Here is a 17,540-nt window from a genome sequence, read left to right as displayed (position 1 = left end):
CTGGGGCTGGAGGACCATCAGAATAGAAATGCTTGGCACCGCCTGGTTCACAGAGCAGTAGAGCTCAGCTCCACACCCAGGTGAGGGAACAGCTGCAAACAACATTTCTGGTTTATGTTTAAAGGGGAAAAACCCAAACGTATGTATTTGTGCCATTGGGATGAAACCCCATCCTGAAGGGATGGAAACTTTGGTAGCACAGCACAGCAGGGTAGTCACTGAGGGCTTAAGGCCATAGAGGGAAATGAGATCAGCTGTGTTTATCCAAGAAATAAATACATATCCTCATATAATAAACTTGAACAACACGACTGACCACCACCACCTCACTAAATACACCATCAGCTGGGACCAGACACCTCCTGCTCCATCCTACCTCCATGCTGCTCACTCACCCCAAACATTTCTACCTTCCTTATGAAAACAGGAAACAAAACCAAACCCACAACTTGAACAGGCTTCCAATTAGGAGCAAAACAAACAGGGCTCAGAGCATCACCAGTCAGTCTGTAACACAGGAGCTGGATGCTGCAGCACACAGAAGAAAACCACAGTGAACACAGAATCTCCCAACTCACCAATGGAAAATATCCAGGTGTGAGAACTAAGACAGGATTAATATCTGTATAAGCATCTCGATTTCTGGCAGTAAAAGACAGTAAACGTATTAAAGGCAATAGCAGTGTCTTGCTATGTAATATGGCCTTTGATACAACTCAGTTTGTGCTTAGTAGACCTGTGTTGCTCATGTATGCTGACTGCTTAACTCTGCTTGTAGTGCCAGGCCTCCAGGTACGTGATCAGGAATGGCACCAGCCTTAGTCTGGAACAAGCAGAAATCTGACAGCTCCCGTGAGGTTCAGTCTGCCAGCAAAGCTCACCGAGCTTATGTTTACTTGAAGACTTTTATTTTATTCGGCAGTTTGGGGCTTTGCAGCAAAGCTGATAGCACTAGCAAAAAAAAAACAACATGTAATTCCAGAGCATGGGATTCAGCTGTCAACCAGAGCTTAAAGTCAAGAGACTGTATGAGACTGCAACATGGCTCTGGATTCTGGAGAGGATGCCACAAACTGATGGAGTCGACTGTTTAGGACAGCCAAGGGTTTTCAGTAATACACAGCCCTGATCCCTTACTACTCACTGTAAGAAAGGCAACAGCAGCCTCGCTGATACAGGTAGCTCCCTTAGGCAGGGGCTATCACTGTCTTCTGTTCTAAAATGAAAAGGGAGCCCACCTAAACACAGTGCTCTGGGAAGAACAGCCACCAACTGACATGAGTTGACAGAAGACCTGTTAATGGTACCAGATCCTAACAGCACGTCACCATTTAGTTGTGGTAGGACGTTCACACACGCAGTTAAGTCCAGGTTCTGTCCCGCCCTCAAGATCTGCAGTTTCCTTGTCTACTTCTATTTTCACTGCTTTGCAAACAGTCAGCAGAGCGAAAGGCAGCATCCCGCATTGCTACACAAAAGGCAGAGCAGGTTCATTTTGGCAAAGGAAAATAACGCTCACCAAGTGCTCTGCTAATCGTTTGTTCACTAACTGTTATCCAAGACTTAAGAGAAGGCACATTACAACCCTAAAAATAGACTGCAGTGCTGCTCAGCCTTGGACAGCCCCAGTCAGGGTCAGGGCTGTTAAGGATTTATTCCAAAATTGCCAGAGACAGCCAGTCCTTGGAGAGTAACACAGGAGGAACTCTGACAGGAGGGAAATAAGAACAAGAGCACGGTTATCCGACAGAAGAAAATTCATCTTTCAAAATCATTTATATTTACAGCAGTATCTGGAAAAAAGCCCCGAACCTTCGCTATTAGAGCAGAACAGCCAGCCCTATACTGAAGAGAAACAAGGATTGAGAGTGCTGCCTTCCAGCTGAAAAACTTAAAGCTGTTTAAATAATAGGGCTGCCATACCCTGCAGGAACCTCCATCCAGGCCGGCAGAATCATTGCTTTTGATACTTAATAAAAGTATACTAAAAAAAATAAGATTATTGCTACTCTGCCAAAGAAACAGAACAACCTACAGGAGAGAAAGTGCATCCCAAGTCCTTAAAAAAGACAAAGACAAACACATCAGCCACAGTGGGCTACAGATGCTCAACCAGAGGTGACCTAACAAGCCTCAAGCAATTCCTCCTTCCTTCTAGTTTTCTTCCTGCAGCAATTCTCTTCCTCCCTGTAAAGGCACTTTCTAGATTCTATATCCTTACGCAGGGAAACATTTCCAGTTTTCAGTGCCAACAAACAGAACACTCCCACAAATACACAACATTCAGAAGGAATTTTAATTAACAAAATGGTCCAGGAAAGGGGAGGGAGAACCCAAAAAATAAAAATAACCCAACAAAAAAAACAGGCCGTTGCGTTTGAAAGATTGCATGTCAGTCACTAGGTATGCCTGCAAGCCCATGCACAGGAAACCATTTGGACCTTTGTCAGTGCAGAACTAGTCTCAGCTTCCAAAACCACTTCTCTGCTCCTTCCTCGTATAAGCTAAGTATTATATACATATGTAAAAAAAATACAAACTTGGGTTTGTTATAAAGTGGCTTCTCTCTCTCTCTCCCCCTCCTATGCTTGCTTGGCACATGAACGCATGCAAAGCTAGTAGGCTCCGAGGGCTGCACAAACAGCAGGTTTTGGCAATGAAAAAAAACAAAACAAAAAACACAGCTAAAATAGATAAGCAAGATTAAAAGCCACTGAATTGAAAACCATATATTTTTTTTTTCCAATGGTATAGAATTAGAACTACAGCTACGACTTAAAACTGTAAGAGTCTGTCATCCTCTCTCCCAACTCATGTCAAAGTTCATAGCAGCATAACACGAGATTCCTCAAGAAACATCAAGCCAGTGTTCTCTGCTTCAGGAGTGAGTTCACAGGTCAAAGTTTAATCTGTCCGAAGGATCATGGGGGGATGCTCACTGTCTTCATCCAATCTGAGTGAGTTGGTTTCGTCTTCCAGGCAAGCTCCACCCACAGCTCCCAGGTCCTCTGTATAAGCTGCAGAAAAAGGAAGAAGCAGTTCAATGATCAGCAGCATAAACTAAGGCTTGGATCCAACAAAGCAGCGATTCCAGCTGAAGTACCAGACGTTATTTGCAACAGTTTCACTGCCACCCTATGTTTGCCTTCATTATGACCACGTTTCTCCAAGCCAAGAGCAGTTTGTGATTACTCTGCATGCGTGCCATGAATATTGTTGCTTCAGGGCAGCTGATGTTTTTATACTCTCTACCCATCCATTACAGCTGCAACTGCAGCACTGATGCTGTATGTGCAGCCTGTGCTTCCTCTGCAGCTGAAGCATTAACCCAAGCGCTATACAAAGATGTTAAGAGCCTTATACACAAGCTCTACTCACTTGGGAACTCCAGCATAAACTAAATTCTCATCCACTCAACTTAACAGAGCAGCAAATCAGGCTCAAAGGTCGGAACTGCCATAAGGAACTACAGGAACACAGCATCACACACACACACACTGAGAAGTGCTACAAATTCAGATGCTCTGCTGAAGGTCTGGGTTCAGAACTCCTTCATAGAATGGTTACAGCATCTCAAGAACCATTTGACAAGTACCGCAACTATTACTGAAGTAACTGAACGCAACTCAAGACAATGCTCTACCCAGAAACTAGCAAAGATGAGAGGTCCATCTACAGAAAGCTGCCATACATTGCAAGTGCTCTTTTACCACTCACCAGTGCTTCACATCACACTCTTAGCCATGAAAAGCTCAGTGTTGAAGCAGACGAGCTCATGCAGCCATCTAGAATGAAGCAGCATGCAGAGGCACTCCCTGCCCTGTTTCCAGCCCTCTCCTTACCATGCCTTGTGGGTGAGGAAGGCACGTATGTACCTTTAGTCACAGCAGCACTGTATGTCTGTGCTACCAACGGCCGGTCGTGGGATGCAGACTCCAGGATCTCGTTGGCTGGCTCCATGCTGCCATCCAGCCTACCAAGAAGAGAAGTGTTAGTTTGAGAGGTGATCTGCCCAGACATAACACAGCTTTAGCTGACAGCTACACAAGAATATCTCATTAGATGTGCAAGAATACAACAGGAAGCATGTGGTCTCTTCTGGGAAGGCAGTTATCATTTCCAATTCCATGTGCTTCTGTCACAATGCAAGGGATACGTAGCCTCACACCATGATTTAATTTTATGATAGATCATGTAAGTAAAGCAATTACATCAGTCTATCTGTTCCCTTCAAATCTTAGAATGAAATAGCAAGGCCTCGTCATATTTCCTTAAGTATTCTGCAGTACTGCTACAAAACACTATTTGGCCTGTCTCCACACAAGGAATTTTAATAAGGACACCAAGAGAGTGAGTACACAGATAAAATTTCATAAGCCAGATTTCCCTCTATGAAGTTTGAGCAACGCTTTCTCATTTCTATAACTACTTGATTTATTGATGAAGAGAACGGTGTCAGATGGTTCAGGTTCCTGTCAAAGTAACTTAACTCAAACTGCAGAGAAAGAGGAAACAGGATCACACAGCTAACAGCAATTGATTCTTCACTGCAATTGGACAGCGTTAAGTTTCTGCTGGTAAAGCAGTGCTTAATGTAGAAGATACAAGGAAGGGTGGCACAAGGGGGTTCTCGAGTTACTCATTCATGTCAGAGGTCTGACAAAAAGCTGGTTTAAAAAAAAATGAGCTGCTTTAAGTTAGACCTCTGCAGCGTGGGCTGAACAACTGAATTCTGTGAAGCAATAAGAGGTAACAGTCACCAACAGTCACAGTAATGTGAACTTACTTGTGCTGCTTCATTAGTGTGCACTCTCCTCCTTCTTGGGGGTCTAGGTTGTACATGTAGAGATACCCATCAGCAGCTCCCACCAATAAACGAGGGATCTTCTGAATTCTAGGAACGTTCAGAGGAGATTAATAAGAACTCGAGTTCCTATCAGCACCCTGCCCTCTTCTCCTGTGATTTCAAGCCATTATTTTTCACACTTACTTCACCTAGATAGGCAATGCTGCTAACAGGTGCATAGACAGAACACCCAGGAAACAACTATGTGCAAAAATAAGGCATAACCTCAATGGGGCTAATAGGATGCCCTGGGAATCAAGCAGTTTACACATAACTCAAGAAAGCAACCTGAGAAGTTACCATCCTGCGCAATAGGTCACAGTATTTGTCTCTGGAGAAGTATTTACTTTCTTCAGAAATGTTATGAAGTTTAATTATTGCTTAAAGGGTGCTTTGAGATCACAGGAGAGAAACACAGGCATGAAGCAAACCAAGCATACCAAGCACACAACCCCCATAAAATGCATTTACTGCTGCTCAGCTTATTGCTTTGGTAGATGTGCCAAATGGGTACTGACTTTGGAAATGACAAGAAAAATTATGCTGAGGTCTCAAAATTAACTCTAATGAACACTATGCAGTTTTAGAGACAAGAACAACACGGACTTGCTTTCAAGGACTTCTTTAACCGCTAGTCCAAATTGCTTTACTTTGCAGCAAAGTAAATGCCTTAAGCCCACAGATCTGTTCTCAACAGACTTCTCTGAGAACTAAAAGACATCTTTAAACAACACTTTAGATAGTCTACTGCTTATCCAAACACTGCGTCTTTCCCTCACTGTCTCTCACAGGACCATGAGACATTAGCTCCAACACACAGCTCATAAGCCAGAAGAGGCTCTGAAAGCACTACAGCGATCCATTCCTCTGTGTACTATCTACTCAGCTGGAGATGAGGTACACCCTACAGTGCCTGCTCCATGTGGCAACCCAGCGGGTGGTGAATGCAAGCTCCATTTCTTTACTCACGTGGCAAGTGCACAGATATTTTTGTGCCCACAGAATGGCAGGCGGACTGTAGCAAAGGCTCTACCCTGGTTGAACATTTCTGTTACTTGAGAGGGCAGATAACTTGTTGAGGCCATCAGCACTTTTCCAAAGTAACCAGTCCAGGTTGTAGGCTCTTCCTGAGGTCTGCAAGTTGGGAGAAACAAGAAAGATGCGTCCAACTTTGACTTCAAAATGGAGAAAAAGGTGCGTCAACACTTCAAAACCTCTTTTCATTTTGAAAGAGATGAAGCAGTTATTTGTTTTCCTTTGGGGATTACTGACAGCCTTGAGAACTCAATGCACTCAATTTACACTGCAGGGCACAGTATGTCCTATAATACCCTCGGCCTGTTGCTAAAGCATGATCTATTGTAAATTGATACTTCTGTTTATACAGCTGCATTTCATAAAGGTTGTCATACAAAAATAAGACCTACTGCAAAGAGCTACGCTTCAAGATATTATTCACCTGTTTAATCAATAACCAAACCACTGTCTCCAACAAAAGGTATAAATAAAACTGTCTTCTCAAACTGTAAGTAGAAACATTTTACAACATGGTGCCTTTTAGAATCATGTAGGCAGCTGGAAGGTAATGCTGAGATGGAGCTTTCCTTATGGAAAATATAGGTGGGATAATATAAGTAAAAACAAAGTACCCTCACATTCCTCTGCCAAGGATGTCCAATTCCTCTTTGGCAACAACACTTATCCTATTAATTACAACAACAATATGCAGACCAGGGACAGCTGCTGATTCATTACTGATCTGTCACATCCTTTATTTTACAGAGTGTTCAAATGAAGCCTGTTCACTCTTTGATGAGCTCATCCTGTTTTCTTCGTTTCCTTGAAAAGTCTAAGGCATCTCTGAAACTTACTTTTCTTTCACAGTCTCAAGTTTGAAGATATGCACTGTCTCCGTGTTGCTGGATGCAGACAGAAACATGCCATCCATGCTGAAAGCCAATGAACAGATGCTCACACACCTGGTGGGAGGACATAAAAAGGAAAAAAAAAATCACCAAAGCATTATTTTTGACATTCTAATGCAAAAGCACCTGGTATTACAAAAAGCTGGTGTTAAGTGACTCGTTGGAATTGACTTAAATGAGAATATTTCTTCTCCACACTGGTAGGTAGGAGTCTTTCTGGACATTCACCACTAAGAAGCTCCATAGCATTCACATGAGATGTGCTGCGATAGCTGGAAGGAACTGTGGCTCTACAGCAAAATCACACGCTCCTTTTCCTCTGCCAGAAGTTACAGGTGACTTGCAGTTTACCCAAAATGACTGGCTTGATTAAAGAGATTTCTCAGTCAACACTGATTTGTAAATAATAAGGAAAAAAAAACAAAACACTTCCATAGTAAAGCGTTCCGAATCTCCCAGTACCTTCTTAGAGCTGCTCAAGAGCAAGAGCCCCATTAAGAACGTTTAAAATGACATTTAACTCTGACAAATACCAGATATGGGGGGCCCAACCAGGAACAACCTGAACTCAGTCTTACCTCTACACAAATTACAGTACAGCTAGAGTTACTACCACCACAAACTGTAGTACAATGTCAAATTGACTTTCAATGGCCATGGCATAAGCAGGGTTTAAAAGATGGAGAAAATTAGATGTATTGCTTCCATTTGCCTTAAGAATATCATATATCTTCTAAGGCTTGATCCACTTTAAACAAGTTTCCTTGCCAATGAATTTTTAAAATGCAAGAGGAAGTAAAATCCTGACAGGATTGATTTGTAGAATAGTCAAGTCTTAAGAAGGGAAGTTGGAAGACATTCAAACTGAAAACGTGGTAAGCACACAGGCAGGGTTGGAGGAATGCGACAACAGGCAATAATTAGGAAGCTAGCTCAAGAGCTGAGCACACTAGAGATCTACTATAAAGAAGGAGCTTCAGATAACTAGTTCGGATCAGCTTTACCTCTTCACTCCCCTCCGGAATTCAAAGAGTTTCTGTCCCTCTGGAATGGAAAACACTCTTATCACCGTCCCCTACAAAGAAAAAATGTCACCTTCCATTATCATTTCAAGATCTCACACGGTATATTAGCCCTGGTGAGCAGAGTACAACAAACCATTTTGCTGTTAACTTAGCACAGCTGATGCACACCACACACTAGCATGAAATATTTATGGATCTTGTTTGTAAGATGTGTTTGAAGAATGGAGAAACAACAAAGTGGGAGCTACTAATGGAGGGTACAAGCTGTGCATCAAGAACAGCTCCTCTTATTACATTTGATCATGAAAACAACCATGTTTGTTATCTGTAAGTATACTCATCTGGATGTCTTTTTGCCTTTAACAGGTGCAATCATGCTGCATCTTTATACTCTAAGCTTATTACCCAGACAGCAAAGTCTTCATGCTTTTGAATTTATACAGTTCAGACAGACCATTTGCCATCATGTGCCAAAAGCAGGCAAGACAACTCTCTCTTTTGACTTTAACTGTGTGGCTTTCATTAGGAAGACAGCATCAAAGCAATACCATCTGATTTCTAGTAGGCACCCTGCACTAACAGCAGAAACACTTAGAGGACTGCTCTGATTACAGCACGATTAAAATGTACTTATTCAAATAACCTTATTATCCAACACGTCACAGCTTGGAAGTTTAGTCAAATATAATTAACAGTTCTTAACTTAAGACTCGTTGTTATAACTCTAGGCCTTCTTTTTTGGCACTGCAAGCATAATTGTGCACGCTTGAACACAAGATTTGTTTCAGGCCACTTAAGTTGATCATTGCAGGCAAGTCAATAAAAAGACACCTTACCTTTTCTGAGGCAGTGGCAAGTTTAGTACCACTTGCATCAAAAGCCAAAGCAGCCAAGGGACTGTCATGAGCTGGGATCATATTAGCAGCTCTCTGCAGGAGTGAATCAATAAAACAGAACCTTAGTACAGCACACATTAAACACTACACATTCACAGCTTAAATCTTTGTGTGTAAGAGTATTCAAGCTAAATACAAGCCTTACTTACGGACAACAATTTCAACAACTATTTCAGTAACTGCTATGTGAAAGCACACAAAATTACTGAAGCCCATACATAGAGAATACAAGCAGAAGAAAGCTACTTAAAGACAACTCTACTAGAAGTAACTGTACTTCTATTTCATCAATTCGCCCAGCTCTCCTCAATGGTCTTACTTCTCTCTGTCAACATTCTATAATGCCTAAGTATAAAGGACACTGCCAGTTTTTTTGTGGTTGGAATTACTGGAATGTCCAGTAATTCCTCTTTGAGCAATTAGAGTCATTTCCAAAAACTGCATCTTTAGAAAGGGAAACAGTCTTCACAAATACCCTTACCAGATTGATGGTGTCAAAGACTTGTACTTCTCCAATAGTTGCACTCCCTGGATAGGCCAGATAGCAGTTGTCATTGTTTATTGATAAAGCACACAACCCTAAAATGTATTTAGAAGTAGAAAACAACAAAGCACAGTCAGAAAAAAGCAAACTCTAAACCTTAAAAGGAAAAGCTTTCTGACTCTACATTCAAATATTGCAAATGTCAACTCAATCGCTCTCACAAGGTATCAATAGACACAGAACAATAATAAGAAATCTCAAGTCAATCTGCAAGAATACTTGTCTAACATAATTACTAATAAAGTTTAGAACAAAGTAAAATACTGTCAGAGCTACACTACCCAACAAAGTACAAGGAATTTCTAAAGCAGTAACTTGACATATTTGTACCAAGTGCTGGAGAGATCTAACTCGTAAGCATCTCTATTGCTTCTTTCTGATCTAACAATCCAACACATCTGCATGGGGAGACTAGAATATAGAGGAGGCAGTTGAACAACAAACTTACCTGCTGGATTGGGTGGTGTCTCCCTGATTGTATGTAATACCTTCATGTCTCGTATATTGTGTATATAAAGAGACTCTTCCAGACATACTATCAGCCTCTAGACATGGGACAGATCAAATAGTGATATGAAAAGAGAGTTTACATGAAGTTATCAATTCTAAAAACCAGCATCCAAGTGCAGCTGGTACCTTCCAGTTTCCAGAAAAGTTTGTACCAACCTGATGGGAAGACATGAGTCTGATACAAGACACACAAGATAAACCTCTTGACAAGGGTTCAATACTGCAATACTACTCTCATACACTTCAACTGACCAGTATACTTGACTTCTTTCAACCATGCCATTGTAAATTGATTTAAATGAAAATGGTTTACTCCACTAGATTGAGTAAGCAAGACAGAAACCTTTATCTCTACCTATTTCACCCTTATTCTCTGCCTGCCCATGTGTATTTCTCTCCCTCTAGAGGCCAATTCACACGTGGGCCCCATTTCCTGCTGTGATTAGAAAGAAAAATATACAAGACTTTTAAAAACTGTTTACAGAGCCTATTACTTATTCATACTCATTGGTGAGGTACTTCAAAAACAAACAAACAATTAAGTTCTTCAACACCTCATTTGCCCTTTGGTGACTATCTGGAGACCTTACACACCTCACCGTGTCAGAAATAACACCAGTCACTGTATCCCTCACAATTTTAAACAGGAATCACATTATCTCTCATCTGATTTTGAGGGTAGACATGGACACTAAGATGAGTTCATCATTCAGATGTTATTTTCTCCACTTCGAATGAAATGGCTGAAGACAGAAAACCATATCTGTAAAAGAACCTGCCAATGACTTCGTACTACAAGTACCCAACTTCAAGACTACCCTGTATCAGTGACAGCATGTGAAGAATTCAAGCTGTTTTTAAAAATATTAAAAACAACTTGAAGTTTAAATTTTGGCCCAAGTAGAAATTGTTGCCCCCACGTACTTTCAATCAGAATCATCTTGTGATCCAAAACACCAAAGGGACCATGGCAGGTCTCCAGTCCAACCTCCCACTCAAAGCTGGGTCAGCAATGTGGTCAGATCAGCCTGCTCAAGACATTCTAACAAAACATATAAACACAGAACCAGAAATTCTTAACCAAATAGAGCTGCTCAGATGCCATAAAATGTTACAGAAGCTACATAAGGAAACAAATTAATTTCTGTCACCAAAGGAAAAACCACCCACCAGAGAAACCACTGGAATAAGCTCTGCAAGCCCACTTGTTTTCACTAAAATTACTACTCACCTGTCTATTGAGTTTGACAGCCAAGATGGTGTTGGAGTAACTGTAGTTGCAAATCTCTGTCCCCTTCTTAAAGTGACAAACCTTCAGCTTGCGTGGAGCTTTAAGGCTGACTATGGCCACCAAACTGCTGGAGAACAGCCTCTCCACGATGCACACATCTTCAGTGTCAGCTGAGGAACCACAGCAAGGGAGGGGAAACAAAACACAGAGGAGACTTCAGGGAAGGAGAATGATGTGTATTAACAGGAAATACTGTTCAAGGTAATGCAGTCTAAGAACACAAACATTCTGGCACAATGGCTGAGTTAAGTTAGGATGGATAGTTAAGTTCCAGAAACTTAGGATTTTGTTCTCTCTGTAGAAATTTAGGAAAGCAAACGTGTGTTCTTTGTTGCTTTCTCTCCTCTAAAGCAATGCTATGAGCCTGCACATTTCCCCATAAAGGAACAGAAAAAGTTGATGTAAAGAAGCTGGTGAACTCATTTGTCTTAACACTGTTTCAGCCACTGACTTATGTATTTTTTTAAATACACAACATCTTTCACCTGATACTACCTAAAACCAATTAAAACAGGGAATCCCTGGACCACAGCATGTATGCATCGCCATAAGACAGCTTTAATTTTGTCACATATTTTACTATGAGAGATACAAAGGAGGAACCCAAGTCATCATTCAAGACCTGGATATGACAGAAGGAGCAGAGCCTGGGATCTCCAGCAAAGCAGTACTGCCAGAGTAGCTGCTGTACTGGACCAAAGTGTCCAAAATCCCACTAGTAGATACCCTGGCACTTTTCTTTCTTATTCTCATGAGGTTTTGGACATAGCCTTCACAGCAGCTTTTAAGCTACCAACAGAAACACACTTCAAAACAACATGAGGGCACTTAACACTCATAGAAGACAGCCTACTCCCTTGCTGGATCATCTGCACTCAGAAACAAAGCCAGCTGCACAGATGCTTTTGAAACTAAAGCAGAATGAATTAAAAAGCTATTCCATGTCAAGAAAAAGCAGGAGTTTTCCCCATCCCACAGGCTCTCCTGTGGCTGTTGGCTATGTCTGCCCTTCCATTACAGGAAGGAATCAAGACAAGCAATGTGAGCCTCTGGCACCTCTCCAATGGAAATGACCACACTTTTCAGAAATGGGGATCTGGATGAAGTCAATGCTTAACATGTTTTAAACGACTGAACTGCCAGAAGACAAAAGCAAACAGCCAGCTTACTTCCGAAGGCTTCTGTTTTAACCAAAAGGCTTATCAAACAACTGGCAAAAACGTTCTGACATTCTCAGTGCACTACAATGCCATGGCAGTGCAATGTATCAGCTCTGAAAGTGCCTTCTCTGGGCAGTTATTTCAAGAAAAAGAACAGAAAACATTTAATTCGGTACATGAGAGCAAGAAAGCAGGAGCCTCCCCGCAGGAAAGAAGGGGGTTTATAATGAGCATTTTCAGCCTTCGTGCAAAATAATTGACTTTTATCCAAACCTAATAAGCAAGATGGTATTTTTCCAGAGAAGACAAAAGTGTTCACAGAGGCTCTGAAAATTCAATTTCCTCACTTTTGCAAAAGGGGTAATGTGCTTTAGAAATGAGTTTATTTTCAAGGAATTTCTCTCTGTTTTCCAGATGCCACAAACAACACAATGCTTGAAAAAGATGAACACAAAAATCTGTTTCAATAATCTCATGCACAGATTTCCAGATGCAGAAAAGTGACATAAAAAGATTTCCAAACATTTCACAGTATGGGTTATCAGCTTTCCATCCAAACCCACGGCCCTCCACAATAACAGCATCCTTTTAGAAGAGCCAGAGAGGACTGGTGCACAAAGACCCCAAACTACAGCCTGGTTGCCCCCAGCTCCTTGAGGCTGGGAAGGGAAAACTCAGCTTCTTTCCCCATCCAAGGGCAGCTGTGTTAAGGCAGCTGCTGGGACTTGTTCTGCTCCCAGGAAGGCGGGAGAACTGGTATTTCAGAACAGGAACAGCAGCAGAGAACAAATGAAGTGCTGTCCTACCCTGCACTGATGCAGATTAGCTAGCAGGAATCCAGTTGCTATGGGCAAGGGAAAGAAATAAAACAACAAACCTCCAAAAATGAAAGTGCCTAAAAAGTATAAACGCTCTCAGATTGTTACCACAAGGAGACTTCCCATGCTACGATACAGTAACCATTCCAGAGCAAAGCTTTGTAAGAGTCTTTTAAAGTCACTTCAAAAATACAGCATGCACCTCTGTTCCTTTGCCTTCTCCTAACAGAAAGAGATGAGAAATCTCTTCACAGCTGCCAAGTCACTTATGCTTCCTTATGAGTAACCATTCAGGAGAAGTACCAGGATATACTGCACGTCCTACACCCAGCTGACCCGAATTAATCATATTTTTAATAGATCCAGTTAAATCCTATAGCAATGCTGTTAATCAGTTTGGTTTCTTTTCCTATTTGTATCTGTGTTCTATCCGCTGTGAGTACCACCTGCAAGTCAGATTGAAAATACAGTTAAAAAACAAAGAGCTACAAAATGGTGTTAGCATCAGCAATGAGGGAAAAACAGGCAAACGTAACAAAAATATAGTTTCACACACACAACCATGCACAAGAGCTTGTTAGAAGCAGTTAGATTACTATCAGATGTGCTTTTATTCTCTTTCTAGTCCAGGTGCATGAAGAAGTTCTAAATATTCATTAGGCCTCAAAGAACCCTCCAATACAATACTCATTTTTTACAGATGGATCCACTGAGCAGGGAGCTGGGTGATCTGCACAGTCATGGTGATGTAATAGGGACAATGAAACCTTCCATTCCTTTTAGTTACACTATCAAGTAAGGGACAGCCAGACTACATGCTGTAATTTACCTCAGACATCTACATAAGAACATGCAGATCACCCAAAGAGTGAGGTCCTTACTTACAAGTGCTCACCCAAAATGACAATCTTTAGAACCATTTAATTCTAGGATTCTATGTACAAACTAAGTTGGAGGCAGGGGCCATGTGTGATGGTGAGGCCTCAAAATACCTTTCCTTTCTAAAGGGAAGTACCAGATACTGCATGCCCTATGAGCAGAGGCCAAGTCAGACTGGCTCACACAGGACAACCAGCAGGTTTTCTATTAAAAGCCACCTTGCATTCTGTGCTCCACGTCTACAGACCTAAGGGTCACAGAGGAAAATTTCTGATATGAAAGGTTAAACTAACACAGGCAGCCCAGAATAGTTTGAAGACAGGACCTGAATCAGCAGGTCTAAATTCTAATCCCAGCTGCTCCACTGCAATATTCTGAATAAAGCACTTTATCCTGTCTATACTTTTTCTTTCAAGGACTACCTCCAGACAGTTCTGCAAGTTCAGCTCAACCTCTCCCAGTATGTTTATTCAGTGTCTCATGTAACAGGAGTCCTCTCCACTGAGTCTCTTCGGGTCGTATCAGGCCAGATACTGTAAGTGCCTAACATACTACAGAAGTCAGGTACCTAATTTCAACAGCATAACATGGAATTCAAGGCACCCATTAACCAGTACAACCAGGCCATGACTCAGTTGGGCAGATGTAGCTGCAACACAATTCATCTGACCACAAGAGCCTAATTTAAACATCACAATTACTTCTTTCCATTGACTGTACAGAGAAGCAGGCTGTAACCACAGATAATAGGTGATCTGAATCATACACCATTCCCAAACTTATGATGACATAAAGTCAGGTCACTTTGGGAATGGAGTCCAAAGACAATCCTGTTGTGCAGCATGATACACCAGGATTCTTGTGTACAGGCCAACATCCTGGCTATTGGCACTATCTGCTTGCACATGGCTTATAAGAAAGGGAAGATTGCTTGCACATAGCATTCACTGAATCCTTATATCCTCAAAAAGAGGATGGAAGTTGGGAAAGAAGGAGTTACTGCTTCTCCTCCAGGCATGCCTCCATTTTATCTCACATCCCACTTAACTGTGACCCATACTTAAAAAATTACCAGCCTTTTAAATGAGTAAAGCTGCAGCTATTGTCTTTCACAGCAAAGATTAGGATTCAAAAATGATGACTTGTGTGATAGAAGTATAAGAGTGGTGGCTTGCCCCAATAGAGCCAGTATAGAGACCCCAAAGACACCCTCCAACAGGGTTTTTATATACCCAGATGCTATGTTACTTGGCTACTGGTCATAAAAATTAGAAAAGCAAAGAGAAGTTCTCTTGGCAATTAGCAAATTTCACAGCCTACCTCCTAAGTTTAAATATATAACACTGATATGGGTCTACCCTGATAGCAATCAATTGTTTTGTATCCGTGTGCTATTCCATCACAGGCTTAAGGTTCCACCCACATGACATTCAAACAACCAGTGAAAAAATTATTCTTCCTGAAGTCAACTAATGGAACAAAAAACAAACAATAAAAAAGATACTCACTGCATTCATAGATCTGTTCTAATTTGTCCACGGAAGAAAGAGAGAAGAATTTGTAGCCTGATTTACTGCCAACTGCAAGGGATCTGAAAGAGAAACCAAGTTCATCAAGAACATAAAAGACATTGGCTGTGAATTACCCTTGGAGAGATTCTTACCCCATCTCACACCTTGGGTTAACCCAGTAAGAAAAGTGATAAGGTTTGACCAAGGATAGTCATCATACACAGAATTTCCTGAACTCTTAAAAGGCCAAAGAGTTTCGGAATTACCCGAGGCGTGGAGTCCTGCTCCACATTTGCTGAGATCACCACTCACAGCTTACAGCCCAATGGATACTGATCATTTATCCAATTCCTCAGAAACAAAAAGCTTTAGTGTGGAGGGAAGATGACTTGAATAATGTAACACAAACCAGTCCCGTCATTTCCTCATCGTGAGAGGTGACCCATAGGACCTTTTAAACGGAGTTTATCTGGGGACTTTTTTGCTCTTTATACTGTAACCTTCCCCAAGCTTTCATATAAAGAAATGAAAAAGAATTAAGTACTGCCAACTCTAATTTCCTCTAGTGTCACTTGATGATCCTCTAGTATCCCCACAGAACACCATTAAGTCTCAGTTGTACAAATACTCGTGCTGAATCTTTCATCAGAGGTGCTCCCAAAAACGCTCCTCTCTGATGTTAAACAGATTTTAACAACAGCAGAACATTAAAGATGAACGACAAACCATTCTTTCCATCATCACTCAGTTTTCACTCTTTGCCCACAGAATGACTGCTTTTCCAGTAAAGACAGGTGTTACATCCTGAGCTCGAAAACCTTTAGGCTCATCTGGCAGCTCTTCTTACACCAAAGCAGCTAAAGAAAATTAACAGTAAATACATCCGTATGGAAGTATATTATTGTACTTACAGTTCATCTATTTATTACTGTCAGGACACATGGAAACTAACAGATGAACATAGAGCACAATGCATTTCAACGTGCCAAGCTGTAGAAGCCATTCAATAAAGGGCTCAGCCCCAATCCCATCACCCTATGCCAAACTGCCCTCCTGAACCCTGCAAGATGCTTCAGTGCCATTCTGAAGCACTGACAATTAGTTCCGTGGTTAGAATACAACACGGATTCATGGATTTTGTTTTTTCCCCTGTATTCTCTCTCACATTTCCAATGTCAGTCCTCTTTAGACTTCAAGGTCCTAAAACTTCTTATCCTCCTGAATTAAGATTCCAAGCTACCAAAGCAATTTCTTCACGATGGTATGATGTCTTCTCCTAGGAAAAAAACACAGCTGGAACAGTCTGCTTAAGAAATTATATTTAAGAAGACTGAAACCCTCTAATTAAAAGATTTGCCATCTAGGCAAGAGAAATGAGCCTCTCCAGAAGCAATAACCATGATATTAAAAAAAAAAGAAAAAGATATTAGGCTTGGAGACAGAGAAGCTATAAAACCAAATTTTGTTGCTGCTCTTCTAAGCCACTCCAGAAATACCAGATTTAATTTCATTCCAGGCAGAATTGCTATGTTCAGCAGACTGCATCTGATTATTTGCTGAGGACTCTTCATTGTTCCTCCTGACTTTTGTACAACTCAATGAAAATCCCAATGTCGTAGAAACACGGAACTATTATTTGGTCTAACAGAAGCTAAAGGAGAACTTTTTTTTTCATTGTTTCTCTCAAAAGAAAGGGCAATGCAGAATGGCATGAAAACTGTCACATCACAATGCAGACGAGCATTCAACTCAGCTAAAAATAAAGGAGTCACAAGACTCCTTGCAATATAAAAGAAATCCGCATAAGACATCGGATGAGTCCCTCAGTGAGAACTGCCTTTTACCAAAGAGCACGCTGATATTGCTGCATCACTGACACCAGAAAGAAAACCCATTGTTCTTACCCTGCTGACCACCTATCCTTCATCTAAGTGAGCCCTAAGCAATGGCTGAAGCGAGCTGCATCCAAGCTAAAAATCATTCAATTGAGTAGAAGCCAAAAGGAAGGCAGCATGGAACAGATCTTCCCATCCATTGGCAGCTGCTTTTTCTTACTTCTTCCTGGATCAAGGTCGTGATGAAGTCACAAAACATTTGCATACAAAGTTTCAGCTCATGTCAGCATAATTAAATTC

General features: G+C 41.3%; 1 protein-coding gene across 2 annotated transcripts in view; it reads right to left on the bottom strand.

Moving 5' to 3' along the window:
* Positions 1–2,273: 2,273 nt before the first annotated feature.
* WIPI2 (WD repeat domain, phosphoinositide interacting 2) overlaps positions 2,274–17,540 on the bottom strand; it is a 20,805-nt gene continuing 5,538 nt past the window's right edge. The window contains exons 2-12 of one of the 2 annotated variants that reach the window (XM_015876855.2): positions 15,403–15,485; positions 10,978–11,147; positions 9,685–9,781; positions 9,174–9,271; positions 8,633–8,725; positions 7,776–7,846; positions 6,718–6,825; positions 5,816–5,980; positions 4,787–4,894; positions 3,876–3,973; positions 2,274–3,017 (exon numbers count right to left, since the gene is read on the bottom strand). In XM_015876855.2, the coding sequence (XP_015732341.1) occupies positions 2,905–3,017; positions 3,876–3,973; positions 4,787–4,894; positions 5,816–5,980; positions 6,718–6,825; positions 7,776–7,846; positions 8,633–8,725; positions 9,174–9,271; positions 9,685–9,781; positions 10,978–11,147; positions 15,403–15,485 (1,204 nt within the window). In that variant the 3' untranslated portion in view covers positions 2,274–2,904. Of the gene's footprint in view, positions 3,018–3,842; positions 3,974–4,786; positions 4,895–5,815; positions 5,981–6,717; positions 6,826–7,775; positions 7,847–8,632; positions 8,726–9,173; positions 9,272–9,684; positions 9,782–10,977; positions 11,148–15,402; positions 15,486–17,540 lie in introns of both variants that reach the window. The other variant, XM_015876854.2, reaches the window with a different exon arrangement.

The sequence above is a fragment of the Coturnix japonica genome, chromosome 14 (assembly GCF_001577835.2).
Source record: "Coturnix japonica isolate 7356 chromosome 14, Coturnix japonica 2.1, whole genome shotgun sequence".
Lineage (NCBI taxonomy): Eukaryota > Metazoa > Chordata > Aves > Galliformes > Phasianidae > Coturnix > Coturnix japonica.
This window is presented reverse-complemented; position numbering and strand designations above follow the sequence as displayed.